This window comes from Sinocyclocheilus rhinocerous, unplaced genomic scaffold, assembly GCF_001515625.1.
Source record: "Sinocyclocheilus rhinocerous isolate Xijiao unplaced genomic scaffold, SAMN03320098_v1.1 scaffold1159, whole genome shotgun sequence".
In the NCBI taxonomy this organism is placed as follows: Eukaryota; Metazoa; Chordata; class Actinopteri; order Cypriniformes; family Cyprinidae; genus Sinocyclocheilus; species Sinocyclocheilus rhinocerous.
This window is the reverse complement of record NW_015634336.1, coordinates 161104-175248: the sequence shown is the minus strand read 5'-3', so window position 1 is coordinate 175248 and position 14145 is coordinate 161104. Positions and strand designations below refer to the sequence as shown.

The following is a 14145-nucleotide window of genomic DNA, read 5'->3' as shown; positions in this document are numbered from 1 at the left end:
ATGCAACGCAACGCGTGAAAAGACAGTATAAGTCATTATAATCAGTAATTATGTATGCTGGATGCAACAAATGCCTCGTTTGTAATGGGTTTTCATGTTTTTGTCTCGTCGCTCCGGCCGGACAGGGCATCACAGTATGGTGAGGGGCGTAACATTTCCGTCTCATGCTTGAGGTATTCGGCCAATCACAACGCATTGGATAGCTGGCCAATCAGAGCACACCTCGCTTTTTCAGATCGATGAGCTTTGTAAAAATCGACGCGTTTCAGAAGGCGGGGCATACAGGAGAAACAATAATGTACAGTATGTGGAAAATAATGTGTTTTTTTAACTTTAAACCGCATAAACACATTTCATTACACCAAATACACAAAATAATGTTCTTTTTAGCAGCATCATATGACCCCTTTAATTTATTTTTAATACATTTTATGCATTCATTTTATTATTTTATAATTGTTACATTAATCAAAAATTTACAAAAAAGAATCAATATTTTTCAAAACACTGTAAGAATATTTGATTATTTTTAAGTAGTTGTGAATCATATTTCCTAAAAAAAAATAAAAAAAAAATAATAATAATAAAACCACAAATCCATAAATGAATAAAATAGAAGGGCAAATAAAAGGTTTTCAATTAGGTTTTTTTTCTCCATAAATACATCTCATTCTAATTTACATATCAGTTAGAGAAATTTAATATAAAAAAAAATCGATATTTCTCATAACAATGGTAGATTTCTTTGTAGTATTTTTAGTTTATTGTTTGGATTAAAAACGTTTAATAAAATATTAAAATAGAATGTGAATAACACAATAATAACAAATAACAAAAAGTGTTTTTAATGTATTTATAATTCAGTTTCATTATAATTTATATTTCATTTTTATAATTTATATTTTATCATTTCTATACCCGATAGGGAAATCATAAAGAAAAATCAATAATCTTGTAAAATACTAAAATTATTATTATTATTATTTTCCAGTAGTTCTATAATTTTCAGTAGTTCTAGTACCTTTCTCTTAGATTGAAATGGTTCATAAAATAAAATAGCAAGGAAAGTAATAAATTACAATAGCATTTTTAATCTTTTCCAAATCCATTGGAAATCTTTTCCAAATCCATTTTTATTATAATTTATATACCTTTCAGAGAAATCATATAGAAAAAGCAATAACCTTCAGAAAACTGGAAAACTATTTTCTTTATTCTTATTATAAGAATGGTTTTATTTGTACGATTTCGTTTTAATTCAAATGATGCGTGCTAAGTGAGCGAACATCAAGATCACACAACAGAAGTGCGCTCTCTCTCTCTCTCTCTCGCTCTCTCCCTCCTTCCCTACCATTAAGTAACTTGTGCATTGTTTTACTTACTTGTTTTTGACATATCCGACCGAACTACAAACTTTCCAGTGATGTCTGTGAGAAAGGGATATCCACTCGACAAGCTCGCGCATCTTGCACTCAATCCACTCAGCGTGCTTTGCTTACCAGCTGGCGCAAATCAGCTATACAGGCATTAATACTGAATGTTTTATATTAATTGCATACATATACTTCGTAGACATCTTTAATCTCTAATGACTCCATTCTTCTGTCTGTTGTCGGTGTTTCTTTGACTGAATATGGCACTTAGCACATGCTGTGTGGTATCGGCGTTTGGTATCGGGGCATTTTAACGAGTACAAGTACAGGAGACCAGTATCGGGCCCGATACCGATACCAGTATCGGTGCATCCCTAATACTTATACATACTTAAAACCAAAATGTTATTGGTTGGATACAAATTTCCATAAAAGTAGTTATAACAATAGAAATTTTTTTTTTTGCAGTATTTTAATAGTATTGTTCATTTCTTCCATTAACCTAGAGATCTGTGAATGAAGTGATGTTTCCTCACCCCTTCGCGGCCTGGTTGTTGATCTCGTCCTGCAGCTCGTCTCTCTCCTGCTGCGCTTGTCTCTTCGCTCGCTCTGCGGCCGCCAGTTCCTGCATTCAGACGCATTCAGACTCGGGTCAGACGCTCATGTGAACCACAGCAGATACAGGACTGTGAGGACAGACACACACACACACACACTGACCTCCTGCAGCTGGATCATCTCGGCCTCCATGCTCTTCACCTTCTTCTCGTTCTCTTTGCTCTGAGCCAGGATCTCCTCGCGGGACAGACGCGTGTCCTCCAGCTCCCGCAGCAGGTCCTTCATCTGAGCCTGAAACACAAACGCGGCTGTGATCGTTATGCTGCTTACAGGAGATGCTTTGTAAAGCTTGTTTTAAGTGATGCTTTAACATAACATCCATTACTGCAGAAAATACGTTCACCTCATTCAACAAGCTCACGGTGTAAGAGACGAACCTGTGCTTTCTTGAGCTGTTTGAGAGCCTCGTCGCGGTTCTTGTTGGCCTGGTCGATGGCGGCCTCCAGCTCCTTCAGGTCCAGCTCCATCTTCTTCCGTGCCGCCATCGCCACTGTGCGCTGTTTACGCTCGTCCTCCAGCTCCATCTCCATCTCACGCACCTGACCGCAAACACATGACAGAACTAAACCATACGGAACACAATCAACAATCAACTCCATTACAGATTAATCAAGCCTGATTAAACTATTAAACTCGGTTATTGAATAAATACTGTAGATATAATATAATATAATAAAAGTATATGTTTTTGTAAAAAATAAATTAGAGCTGCTATACATACAGTATATATAAAATAATTACTTGGTTGTTTATTTCTTTGATTGATCGGATAATATTTTTTAAAGACAAAAAACAGCAAAAACTCACAATAATTTATTTTTTAAAAAACTTGGTAAAACTAGAGAAAAGTATATTTGAAAATGAATATTAATTTTTTAAAGGATTTTTTAAAATAGTTTTTACTCACAATATCTGAAAATAAAAATGCCCATGAATTTTAAGATTTTAAATAAATATTTTTTACACACAATACCTGATCATTTTTTAAATGCTTTAAAATGAATAAAAAAAACTATGAAATAAATAAATAAAAATAGCTTTATGCAAGATAACTGATCAATTGGTCGTTTATTTGCTTGATTAATTGGATATATACATATATATATATATATATATATTAGGGATGATTAGGGATGCCCCGGTATCGGGCCCGATACTGAGCTCCTGTACTCGTACTCGTACTTGTTAAAATGCCCCTTGTCATATTTTATTACCATTTTCTAAACTATAGCGAATAAACTGTGATAATGTGAGAAAAGATGAAGGTGTCTAAATAGATTTTGGTTTGACTGTATCTATTTGATAAATGAAGTTAACCAACTAACATTATACATACTCTTTTGGTTTCTGTACCCAATATTTAAAAAATGTACAAATGCAATAAAAATATCCGTATCGGTAAGTACCAAAAAAAAAAGTATCGGTATCGGGCGAGTACTGGAAAAAGTGGTATCGGTGCATCCCTAATATATATATATATATACACACAGTATATAAATATATATATTCACATATATACATATACATAAATATACATACATCTAAAAGAATAAAATATTTTTTAAGTAAAAAAAAAAAAGCAAAAATTTAGAATGTATACTGAAAATACCCATGTCAATTTTTTTTAAACAAATAGAATTGTTTTTATATTATTATTGATTAGTTAGTTATTTCCTCAATTAATTAGACCTAAAATCTTAGATATAAAAGCTTGCTATATATATTTATATGTATTTTATTTAATTATATTAATTGAGGAAATAATATTAACCAATTATGAAACGGATTTGGCTGCGTCATGTCATGTGCAGTGTTGCCAAGTCCAGGGTTTTCCCGTAGAATTAGGCTACTTTAACACCGTTGCCGTGGGTTGTTTTTGATGTCAGCGGGTTGAAGCGACCTCAATAACCTCATATTTAGCCCCTTTAATGCGAATTTACAAGGGGAAACCTGACAAAAAAAAATCTTATTTTACACCCCGGAATGCCATTTTTAACGGGGGGACCCCCCTCGAAACACGATTGGGCTAGTTTTGAGAAGCAATTGGGCGAGTTTTGTTGTGACCCTGGTCATGTGGTGAGTTGGCACCTGTTTGAGCAGCTGTCTCTTCTTCTCCTCTCCCAGCTCGTCTCGTCCCTGCAGGTCTCTCTCGTACTGCGCTTTCATGGCCTGCATGTTGACCTCCAGCCGCAGTTTGGCGTCTTCGGTGGCCTGCAGCTCGTCCTCCAGCTCCTCCAGCTGCGTCTTCATCTCCTCCAGCTGCTGCTCCATCGAGCGCTTCGACTTCTCCAGATCGTGAACCTGAGAGAGAACCAGAAACACCGTCAGGTCTCCACCGACCGACCGATGATCTGAGGGTCTCTGACGACAGGAAAGCCTCTTACGCTCTTGCCCACGTCGTCTTTAGAGGACACCAGGTCCTCCATCTCGGCGCGCAGCAGTTTGTTGGTCCGGTCCAGCTCGTCCTTCAGGTCGCTGAAGGTCTCCAGCTCGCGGGCCAGCGCTAACACACGCGTCTCTTTCTCACGGGCCTCGGCCTCTGCGCGGTCGCGCTCCTCGGCGTAACGGCCAGAGACGGACTTCTCCTCAGCCAGCATCTGAAAAACAGCAGCAAAACTTTATATCTATATTCAGATATGACGGTTGTGTGCAGAAATGTGCAAAACTGCTTACAGTATCTACAGATGATTTATTTGTCGTGGTTCATGTAAACCACAAAATAAATTTCTAAAACTAAATATAATTATATATTAAATATTATTATTGTTTTGCACTGGCTACCAGTAGCTGCTCGCATAAAATTCAAGGCATTAATGTTTGCCTACAAAACCACCACTGGCTCTGCACCCATTTACATAAATTCATTACTTCAGAGTTATGTGCCTCTAGAAGCTTGCATTCTGCAAGTGAACGGCGTATTATTGTAGCACTCGCATTGATTAAAGAGTGACTGGTTTGTCCACGTATTGGTTTTTTCTCTCTCTCATCGCTCTTGTTGTAATGTATTGGGAAGCCAGAATTTGTATCCATCAACAGAAACATGCATTAGCCGAACTCTAACAAACCATATTACAGATGCATTGTTAGATTTAAGTTGAACCGCGGTCCTAGTGCATGCCGAACCGTGTGTGGAGAACCGTACGTTTCGATTTTTTACCGAGAACCGTTGCACCCCTAATACGTATATATATTTTTTAGTTTAGTTTTGTTTTGTTTTTTTAATTGCTACGTGTACTGCGTTAGGCTAACCGAGTTTTGTCATAACATTTTATTGCTCTTTTGTTGGTTTTGACTGCTTCTATTGTCCTCATTTATAAGTCGCTTTGGATAAAAGCATCTGCTAAATGACTAAATGTAAATGTAATATACGAATAAAAGTATTTTAAATTATGAACAACAAAACATTTTTTTAAACATTTTTAAAATGTGTCATTCTAAAAATTTACATAAAGTTTTTTTTTTATGGATTTTTATAAAATAGTTTTTACTCACAAAACCTGATCAAATATAATTGACATTACTAAAATAAAATAAAAAATAAATAAAATAAAAATAAAAGACAATAAAATTATTTAAATTAAAAAGCTTTAAAACTCCTAAAACCTGATAAATGCCTAATAAAATATATAAATGACATCCCTAAAACTAAAACTCACAAAACAAGAAAAACAATTATATTCATATACTATTCAAATAGTTTTAGTCACAACACCTGATCAAATATTTTTAAAATGACATCACTAAAACTAAAATGATAAAATAAAATAAATAGAAAATGTTTTAAATGAAAAACTAAAACCAAATTATTTTTTTTTAAAAAGCTCAGCATAACTACAAAAACATGCATTAAAAAAAAATCTATATTATTAGACGTTTTAAGATTTTTCTAACCCTATATATATTTTTTTTTTTACACACAATTTCTACCCAAAATATTGTAGAGCTAAACCTCTCCATGTCTAGAAATCACACTATGAGGCTTCATTATAAATCCAGGTCCAAAAAATGAATTAGAAATGAGAAAATGTAGCTGTTTTAGCTTATTTTGATGACTGTTTGGCCTTTTTTTAAATTACTTTCAGTCACTTCTCGAGAGCCGCTGCTCTAATAATCAAACCCATACCGATCGCAGGGCTTCAGCTCTCACCTGGTCGAACTTCTTCTGCTTCTTCTCCAGGTTGGAGACGATCTGTCTCAGATGGTCCTGGTCCACCAGCATGTCGTCCAGCTCCTGCTGCAGGCGCGTCTTGGTCTTGTCCAGCTTGTCGTAGGCGGTGTTCCTCTCGTCCAGACGCTGCGTCACGGCCTCCAGGTCGCGCTGGACGCGCTTCTTCGTCTCCTCAGTGTTCTCCAGAAAACTGGCCTCCTGCTCAATCTTCTTCTTCATGTCAGCCAGCTGCAGCAGAACAAACAGACGTTTATCACACGTCTTCATGGAAAACAAACCTTTATCACACACAGAAGAGCTACTCGTTTCATTTTCACAGTGTGCGCAGCGTTTACACTTAATTTGGATTCAGTTTGGATTTAAACGCAAATTAAGCCTATTTATTGAACTCATTTGGCTGAACTGAGGTATTTTTACACAAAGCTGCATCAAAACACCGCTTTGTCTTAAATGGCTTTTTTCTGAAATAACTAGATGCCACTCACTAAACATGCAATATGATTTGGCATAGTACTGCTTGAAATCTTCAGCATTACACACTGGATCCTATTCAAATTAAAATAATAAATAATAGCCTGCAGTATATACTTAACAGTATGGAGTATGCCAAATTATTCAACATAATTTATAAATATTTATGACTGAATTATTATAAACCCTACAAAAAAAACAGTAGAAATTAAAATAAATATAAAAATAAAGAAATTAACAAGTAACTATAAGAAATAAGTAACATAAGAAACCAAGCAATAAGAAAATTCATTAATTAAATTAATAGCAATAAAAGAAGAAAATTACATGAAATAATTAAACAATATTTTTCTTACAACAATATAAAAAATACAGCAATTAGCTATTTAATAAAACAATTATCTAATGCAGCAAACTCATAGTAGAAATTAAACAATAAAAAATTAATAAGTCACATAAGAAACAAAAATTATAGCAATAAAACCTTAATAACAATAAAATTAATCTTTATGAATTATTATTAGCAATTATAATATAGAACAGTTAAAAAACATTTTCTTACAATAATAATCATATAAATGGCAATTAATGGCAATTAGCTCTTTAAGTTTGATATTCAATAATAAAAAATATCTAAAAACGTTCGCAATTTAGCCAGTTTTTTTGTTTGTTTGTTTTTGTGAATTCCCAATTTTCATTAAAAAATAAAATAAATAAATCTACTGAATAAATCTGTTGCCTGATTGCTAGTTTCAGGGTTTTGACTCTCTTGATGTATTTCCCATCTTGTCATTTGTACTTACTAGAGATTCGCTAATTAATCATTTTGTAAACAAGTTCACGAATTCACCGAAACGAACGAATGAACAACGAATCAAACATCGGTACATCTCTTTTACACCGCACAATGTTTCGATTAAGTATTGTAGAGTTTCGATCCGCTAGCGTTAATTTTTCTCTGTGATTTTCCGTACCTGCGCCTGCATGGTGCTCATCTGTTTCTCCAGGTTCCTCTTGGCCTCCTCCTCCTCCTCCAGCTGCTCCCTCAGGCTGCTCTGCTCGTCCTCCAGCTGCCGCAGACGCGTATTCAGCGCTAGTTTCTGCCGTGTCTCCTCCTGCAGCACTTCCTGTGAGGAGGTGGCCAGCGTTCAGAGAGCGAGCGAGGTGCGCAGACATCCCATAATCCCGCTATACGTACCTGCACGTCCTGCAGCTGCGACTCCACGGATGAACAGTCCTTCGTCGCTTTGATGGACTTCCCTTCAGCGTCGCTCAGCAGAGTGTTGACGTTATCCAGCTCAGTCTGAGGAGAGACAGAACTGCCGTCACACTAATGCTAACCCTCAACCATCATTCAAACACTCAGTGATTATAAAGGTGTTGCTATGCAGTTGCTAGGGCCCTACTATGTGGTTACTAGGCAGTTGCTAGGGTGTTGCTATGTGGCTGCTAGGGTGTTCTCAGTGATTATAAGGGTGTTGCTAGATGGTTGCTAGGTCTTTACTATGTTGTTGCTAGGCAGTTGCTAGAGTGTTCTTAGTAGTGATGGGAAGTTCGGTTCTTTTCCGCAAACCGGTTCTTTCGGACAGTTCGATTCAATAAACCGGTTGAAAAAACCGGTTCACCGGTTCTTAAAAAATGAAATAACTTAAGTAATTTGTGGATTAATGCTTACTGGAGACGTGAACCGTTTCAAACGATTCAGTCCAAATTGGTGAACTGGCTCAACCGGTTCACTAAGAAGAACCGGTTAAATCGAACGATTCGTTCGCGAACCGGACATCATTCTTAGTAGTTGCTAAAGCTTCTGCTATGCGGTTGCTAGGGCGTTTAAGGTGATTATAACGGTGTTGCTAGGCAGTTGTTAAGGTGTTACTACGTGGCTACTAGGCAGTATCTGGGCTGTTCTGAGTGATTATGAGGGTGTTTCTAGGTGGTTGCTTGGGTGTTGTCATGTGGTTACTAGGAAGTTGCTGGAGGTTCTGAGTGATTACGAGGGTGTTACTAGAGCATTGTTACTAGTCAGTTGCTAGGTGGTTACTATACAGTTTCTAGGGTGTTCTGAGTGATAATGAGGGTGTTTCTGGGTGGTTGTTCTGGCATTGATATGTGGTTACTAGGCAATAGCTAGGGTGTGCTAGTGCGTTGCTATGTGGTCGCTAGAGTGTTCTCAGTGATTATAGGGGTGTTGCTAGGTGGTTGCTGGCATGTCATTATGTGGTTACTTGGCAGTTGCTAGGGTGTTCGGAGTGTTTACATGAGTGTTGCTAGGGCACTGCTATTTAGTTGTTAGGAATTTGCAAGGATGTTGCTATGTGGTTGCTTGGCAGTTGCTCGGGTCTTCTGAGTGATTACAAGGGTGTTGCTAGGTGGTTGTTATGAGGCTGCTAAGGTGTTTTCAGAGATATCAACGATGTTGCTATGCAGTTGCTACGGTGTTATTATGGGGTTACTAGGCAGTTTTTAGGGCATTGCTATGTGGTTGCTAAGCAGTTGGTAAGGTGTTGCTGTGTGGTTGCTAGGGCATATCAGTACAATAGCATCTATCTATCAGTTGATTCTCTCACCTGCATCTTGGCGGCTTTCTCGGCAAATTCGGTGCGCTGGCGTTCGCTCTCGGCGTGTTTGACCTGCAGCTCCTGCAGCAGCGTCTCAGCTTTCTTCCTGCGGTGCTCTGACTCTCCTTTGCCCTGCATGAGCGTCTTCAGCTCGATCTGCAGCTCGTTCCTCTCCGACTCCAGAGACTGTTTGGTCTTCTCCATCGACACCTTATTCTACAAACAGAGACGCAGAGACTCAGAGTGAAGCTGCTAATCACAAGTCTGACGCTGTTTTCAGAGTGAAGGAGAGCATCTCGTACCCGTTTGACCTGCTCCAGCTGCTCGTTGAGCTCGTCGAAGGCCTGACCATGTTTCTGTCTCATCTCGGCCACCACCTGCTCATGAACTTTAGCCTCTTCATCCAGAGTCTTCTTCAGCTGAGTCACTTCAGTCTCACGCTTCGTCCTGCAGCAAACACCAGGTGAAATATTTAGCCAATGGCTTTGCATGAGAAACATCTCAAATAGCTGCTTTTGAAACATCCAGGCAAAAAACAAACTCTGATGCCAATAGAAATAGTTGCTTTTGAGGGTGTTTAAATCTTTAGAAGAACCAACAAAAAAAAAATTAAAAAAATACTTTAAACCTGGACTTTAATGTAGACATTACATGTCTGGTACACACCATTTTAACTGTAATTATAAAAATAAGAATGGTAATGCAATTGCACTGTTAAATTAAAAAAAAAAAAATATTGTAAAAATAATATTATTCATATTTTTATTATTTTATTGTAACTAATGATAATAATTGTAATGCAATTGTTCTGGTAAATAAAAAGTGAATATTTAATAAACTATAATAATAAGATGTAATAATGCTACAATTAAATATTTTCATATTATTTTTTTTATTATTTTAACTAATTACAAAATTGAAGAATTGTAATGCAATTGTACTGTTAAATAGAAAATGAATATTGAATATACAAAAAAATTATAAAATATAATAATACTAACATGAAATTATTTTTATATTATTATTTTAACACTAATCAAAAAATAAAGAATTGTAATGCAGTTTTACTGTTAAATACAAATGAATATCTAACAAAATAAAAGAAATAACAACAATAATAAAATGATTATTTTAATAGTATTATTATTTTAATTTAACTATAAAAGAAAAACTGCAATGCAATTGTACAGTTAAATAAAAAAAGTATATCTAATAAAATAAAACAAAGACAAAAATAACAGTACATTTTATATTATTATTATTTTAATATTATATTATATTTTTTACATAGAAATTAGGAAATGTAATGCAATTGTACTTTTGAAGAAAATAAATGAGTATCTAATAAAATGAAAAACAATAATATTAATGTTGTTATTATTTTAGTCTTTAATTGTAAGAAACACTAGCACTTTTTATTTTGACTGCAGGGAGACCGTTATATTTCAGCTTTATAAGAACGTCTCATTACAAACCTGTGAAACGCTGAAAACTTCAGTCCATAAAAATGTTGGAAATTATGCAGATGTGAAAATCAAATAAATCTGACGACAAACGTGCGTTATAAGTGACACACCTGAGCTCCTGCTGCGCGGCGGTGGAGTCGAGCGTGTCCTCCAGCTCGGTCTTCAGCGCCTCCAGCTCTTCTCCCAGGTCTCGGCGGTGTTTCTCGGCTTTGGCTCGAGCCGCTCTCTCCAGCTCCAGATCCTCCTGAAGTTCACTCAGCTGAGCCTCCAGCTCACGGATCTTCTTCTGCGCCAGATTCTTCTGAGCCGCTTCCTCCTCGATCCTGATGAAACAGTCACTCATGAGCTGGAATCCTTCATTCAGACGGATCAGCAGATTGTGATTGGATGCGGTGTGCGTCTCACCTGGACATCGCCTCCTGAAGCTCCTCCTCCTTCTTGGCGAGTTGCGCGCGCAGTTCAGCGATCTGAGCCTGCAGCTCTGCGATCTGATCGTGCAGCTCTGTAGAGTCGCCCTCCAGCTTCCTGCGGTTCTTCTCCAGCTCCTGTCGCTGCTTCTCCTCGCGACGCAGACGGTCTGGAAGATGGGAAAATTATTTTTTTATTATTTATTTATGTTACTATTTATTGAAGACTTCCTACATTTTAAGCTTTACACAAGTTAATAAGGTCAAAATAGGAAACCATCATACTCTCTGTGTTAAATATTGGGATAAATTATGTTCGTAAATTGTATTTAAAAAAATCATTTAGACATTCAGTTCGTTATTATTATTTTTGGCGTCAGTAACAAAATGTTAAAGTAATGTTTACACAAATGTACATAAAAGTATGTAAAATGTAGCAGAATATATTTGTGTATATAACTGATATATAAATGCTAAATTATGTCACATTTCATATGAACTTTGTATTTTTTTTATCATCTATAATATGCTATATTTCATATGAATCATGTATGAATAATGTATGATGTATAATATGAAATATATATATTATGCTAGATTTTACATGCTTGAAATATTATGAAATATTATTCTGCATATTTAATTAATTATATAGTATGAACAATATACATAATTTTGTATACAACATAGCAACACCCTAGCAACCACTAAACCCAATAAACTGGCTAAGAACAACATAGCAACACCCTAGCAACCACTAAACCCAATACACTGGCTAACAAAACATTTTGCGATGTATTTTAGGCTGAATTGCTTTATTTAATCCTCATTTGTAAGACACTTCATATAAAAGCGTCTGCTAAATGAATACATGTAAATGAGCGATAAATATGTAACAATGATTGTATTGGCCTGATGATCTACAGCAGATAAAGCATAAAGTGTTTTTGCTCACCCTCCAGGTCGGTGATCATGGTCTCGTGCTTGTTCTTGAGTTTCTGTAAGCTCTTGGATTTCTCCTCCTCCTCGGCCAGGTTCGTGGTGAACTCAGCGATTCGTTCTTCCATGAGTTTCTTCTCCTGCACAACCAGACGAACAGTGAGAAAAACAGCCAGTGTTTAAACAAAATCTCAAAACAATCGCATCTGCAGACAGACCTTGGAGAGTTTGTTGTTCTGGTCGTCCAGCACCATCACGTCCTCATCGGTTTTCTTGAGTTTGGCCTCCATCGTGACCTTCTCCAGCTGCAGCTTCTGCCGCGCCGCCTCCTCCTCGTCCAGCTGCTGCTCCAGATCGGCGATGTTCTGCTGCATCTTCTTCTTCTCGGTCTGCAGGTGATTGGCTCGCTCCTCCTCCTCCTCCACGCGGGCCTCCAAGTCATGCAGGATCTCCTCCAGCTCCTGCTTCTTGGCCACCAGGCGGTTCCTCATCTCGTCAGCCTCAGCGCACAGATCCATCTCCGCCTGCAGCTGCTCCTGGAGAGCCAGTTTCTCTGTGCCGAGCTGCAGAGAGGATCAATCACAACATTAACATTTCCACTGGAACTTATAGTCTTATAGCAAAAAATAAATAAATATATTGTATAAATAAAAAACACTATAAAATAAAATAGAAAAAAGGAATATTTCATAATGTTTAATTCATAATGTATAATTAATGTAAAATATAGCATAATATGTATAATTCACAATATGTTAAATATAGCATAATACATCATTTACGTAAAATGTAGCATCATTTATTATATATATAATAAATCAATAAAATAATAATAATAATAATTCGGTATGGGTCTTTCGGTTTGGTACGCATGTGTGCCGAACAAATCGTTCAATTTTTTCAGGAAATTCAGACAATAAATGCCGTTTTGGCGCTCTTTGATGTGGCGCGACAGATAGCTGTATAAACGCCTCAGTTCTGACAGCAGCGTGGAGCGCGAGTGAGAGTGATCACCCCCTTCCTCTTTATTACTGGTTTTAACGCGAAATAAACATGAATGAATGTCTCACCCCTCACGTAATCGCTCAATTAGTGTTTCAACTGCAGAAAGACGTCATTACAACAGCTTCTAAACAAAATGTCACATAGCATTTAATTTACCTCAGGTAAGTCATCAGTGTCTACAGCTTGTTATTTGCTAGAGAAAAGAACATTTTGCAAAATATACTAATAGACTATACGAAATAGACTATACTTCATTATATTTACTTTACCTGTTAATGATGTCTTAATTAATGTATGTTTAAATAAATATTTGATCAAACAAGCTATGACTCTGTAAACTATTATATTTCAAAAACAAATAGAAATTGTATAATTTAGAGGTTAATTAAAAAAAAAAATTACACGTTTGCATACATTTTTACATTGTCGATGTGTGTTTCATTGTGAAAGCAAAACTACTTTGTTTGGCCTTCCAAAAAAAGGACACAACTAGAAATCAGTGGTTAAGTTGTATTTACAATACTGTTTCAGAACAGTTCAACTCAAATATTCAGATGTGTGCAGCGCATTTTATGGAGGACTGTTTTCTGAACCTGCAGAGTAACGTTAGCCTACAATGGGTCTGTGCTCAAAGGCTGTTCTATAAAGTTGGGCAGTTCCAACTTTGCAAGGACAGTCTGGCGCTTCTGACTCACAGCCTGTAAGTACGTTTTTTTATATTTAAAGAATTTGCCACGGACGATTCAAACGCGAGTTTTGAGTACAGTAGAGCTTGTTGTTTGTCGTTTCTCCGATCACAAATGCAGACATGGTTTTATGTTTACACGGCGCGATAAGCAACGCAACGTGTAAAAAGACAGTATAAGTCATTATAATCAGTAATTATGTCCCCACTGGATGCAACAAATGCCTCGTTTGTAATGGGTTTTGTTAGTGTTGTCTCATCGCGCCGGGACAAGGCATCATAGTATGGTAAGGGGCGTAACATTTCCGTCACACGCTTGAGGCATTCGGTCAATCACAACGCACTGTATAGCTGGCCAATCACAGCACACCTCACTTTTCAGACCGATGAGCTTTGTAAAAATCGACGCGTTTCAGAAAGACGTGGCATAGAGGAGAAACAATAATGTCCAGTAT

General features: G+C 36.7%; 1 protein-coding gene across 4 annotated transcripts in view; it reads right to left on the bottom strand.

Moving 5' to 3' along the window:
- Window positions 1-14145, bottom strand: part of LOC107745511 (myosin-9-like) — a 63969-nt gene that overhangs the window by 5758 nt on the left and 44066 nt on the right. For all 4 annotated transcript variants that reach the window (XM_016559399.1, XM_016559401.1, XM_016559397.1 and 1 more), the window contains 14 exons: window positions 12219-12563; window positions 12017-12140; window positions 11060-11231; window positions 10765-10977; window positions 9491-9635; window positions 9198-9404; window positions 7829-7933; window positions 7605-7757; window positions 6139-6387; window positions 4376-4588; window positions 4080-4292; window positions 2369-2530; window positions 2094-2222; window positions 1910-1998 (listed from right to left, as the gene is read on the bottom strand). In XM_016559399.1, coding sequence (XP_016414885.1) covers window positions 1910-1998; window positions 2094-2222; window positions 2369-2530; window positions 4080-4292; window positions 4376-4588; window positions 6139-6387; window positions 7605-7757; window positions 7829-7933; window positions 9198-9404; window positions 9491-9635; window positions 10765-10977; window positions 11060-11231; window positions 12017-12140; window positions 12219-12563 — 2519 coding nt within the window. The remainder of the gene's footprint in view (window positions 1-1909; window positions 1999-2093; window positions 2223-2368; window positions 2531-4079; window positions 4293-4375; window positions 4589-6138; window positions 6388-7604; window positions 7758-7828; window positions 7934-9197; window positions 9405-9490; window positions 9636-10764; window positions 10978-11059; window positions 11232-12016; window positions 12141-12218; window positions 12564-14145) is intronic.